The sequence below is a fragment of the Cyprinodon variegatus genome, unplaced genomic scaffold (assembly GCF_000732505.1).
Source record: "Cyprinodon variegatus isolate N-32 unplaced genomic scaffold, C_variegatus-1.0 Scaffold1008, whole genome shotgun sequence".
In the NCBI taxonomy this organism is placed as follows: Eukaryota; Metazoa; Chordata; class Actinopteri; order Cyprinodontiformes; family Cyprinodontidae; genus Cyprinodon; species Cyprinodon variegatus.
Genome location: NW_015151461.1, coordinates 248,591 through 250,152, shown reverse-complemented (window position 1 = coordinate 250,152; position 1,562 = coordinate 248,591). Strand labels below are relative to the sequence as shown.

Here is a 1,562-nt window from a genome sequence, read left to right as displayed (position 1 = left end):
AGATCTATTCTAGATGGTGTTGGTGTAGATCTATTCTAGATGGTGTTGGTGTAGATCTATTCTAGATGGTGTTGGTGTAGATCTATTCTAGATGCTGGTGTAGATTTATTTTAGACGGTGTTCAAATGTTCTAGACAACTTGGATCTGTTGCAGATGTGCTACTCTTATATCTAATCTAGACAGATTATTCTAGATCTATTCTAGACAACATTGAATTAGATCTATTGAAGTTCATTGATGTTTTTCTATGTTCAGACTTGTAGAGTTTTGGTCTTCCGTCGTGTCTCTACTTTAACTAGGCCATTCTAACCCATGGACCATCCCACTGCAGCTCTGGCTGTCTGCTGCATGACTGCTCCACCCATCATGTCCCACAGCCTGATGCTTCCCCCACCGTGCTTCAGTGGGGTGAAGTGTTCAGGGACATCTGACCAGCGTGTCCTCTTCCTCCTGTTTGCCTGCCACGCCCCCTGCTGGCAGGAGGCCTTCCTGTTCCTAAGCTTGGAACCTGCTTCCAGACGCTGTGAGGCTGGCTTCCCTCTGATGTTCTCCATCAGGCCACCAGCTGAACAGCTGGACCTGCAGACGGCCTCCAGTGATGTTGAGGGTTGGAGTGAAGATGGCTGGATCCAATGTTCCTCCTTCCTTCCTCAGATTGTTGGAGAACTTTCAGAAAAGTGGGAATCCTTTCCCTTCGTCTCCAGACTGATGAGGCCATTTCTAAGTTAGATGTTGGCTGCAGGAATGTTTTGAAGGCGTTGGATGGCGGTGGTTCCCCTCAGCTTCCCCCCCACTAACAGAGCAGTGAATCAGATCGTAGCTCAGAGGGAATCTGGAACGATCACAGCTTCAGTTCTTCCTCTTAGAGGCTGGATCTGATGGACCTGCAGTAAAAGTCCTATTTAGACATCAGCTTCTGGGTATTTTGGGTCTAGAATCTGAAGACGGACGGCTTCTTTTCACTGCTCCCCTTCCTGCTTCATCCTCTGCTTCGGTAGCTCAGGTGGGGGGGCTCCCCTCTATCTGATTGCATGTGGATGTTGTACCGCCATGGTCTTTCAGTGGAGATGTTGGGTGCTTCCTGTCTGGTGCGGTTTGTCCTCTGAAGCTCTGTCTCTGCTGGATTCCAGGCCTGTAAAGGTGAGGGAGGCCCGTCTGCCGGCGGCCACTCCGACCCACAGGCCAGCCCGGCCAAAAGGAAGCGCACTGCCAGCCCAGCCAAGGTACTGCAGGTGGTGGTGGGGGGTTCGGCAGCTGCTGGGTGGGGGTTCTCATGCCGGCTTGTTTTGGTCTGGTTCTCAGGGCGCCGCGGACCTGCTGGCCAATGGATCCAATCAGCAGCAGATCCCTGGCTGGTGTCTAACGCCTCAGAAGCTCCAGGTAGGCAGAGACCCTGTTGGTTCGGATAGTTTCAGGGACGTTCAGAGAAGCTGATTAATGCCTGTAACGTTCTTCAGCTGTTGGATCATCTGCGGAAAAACTGGAGCTGCCTGAAGCCTCCTCAGCTGCAGATGTTGGAGCAGCTGGAGAAGCAGCTGTCCGTCATGCAGCAGCAGGTCTG

The 1,562-nt window shown here is 51.9% G+C and overlaps 1 protein-coding gene across 1 annotated transcript in view; it reads left to right on the top strand.

The window, feature by feature from the left end:
* Positions 1-1,562, top strand: part of LOC107100775 (lysine-specific demethylase 6A-like) — a 48,132-nt gene that overhangs the window by 32,031 nt on the left and 14,539 nt on the right. Inside the window, exons 14-16 of the mRNA XM_015399409.1 lie at positions 1,132-1,224; positions 1,304-1,381; positions 1,459-1,557. Coding sequence (XP_015254895.1) covers positions 1,132-1,224; positions 1,304-1,381; positions 1,459-1,557 — 270 coding nt within the window. The remainder of the gene's footprint in view (positions 1-1,131; positions 1,225-1,303; positions 1,382-1,458; positions 1,558-1,562) is intronic.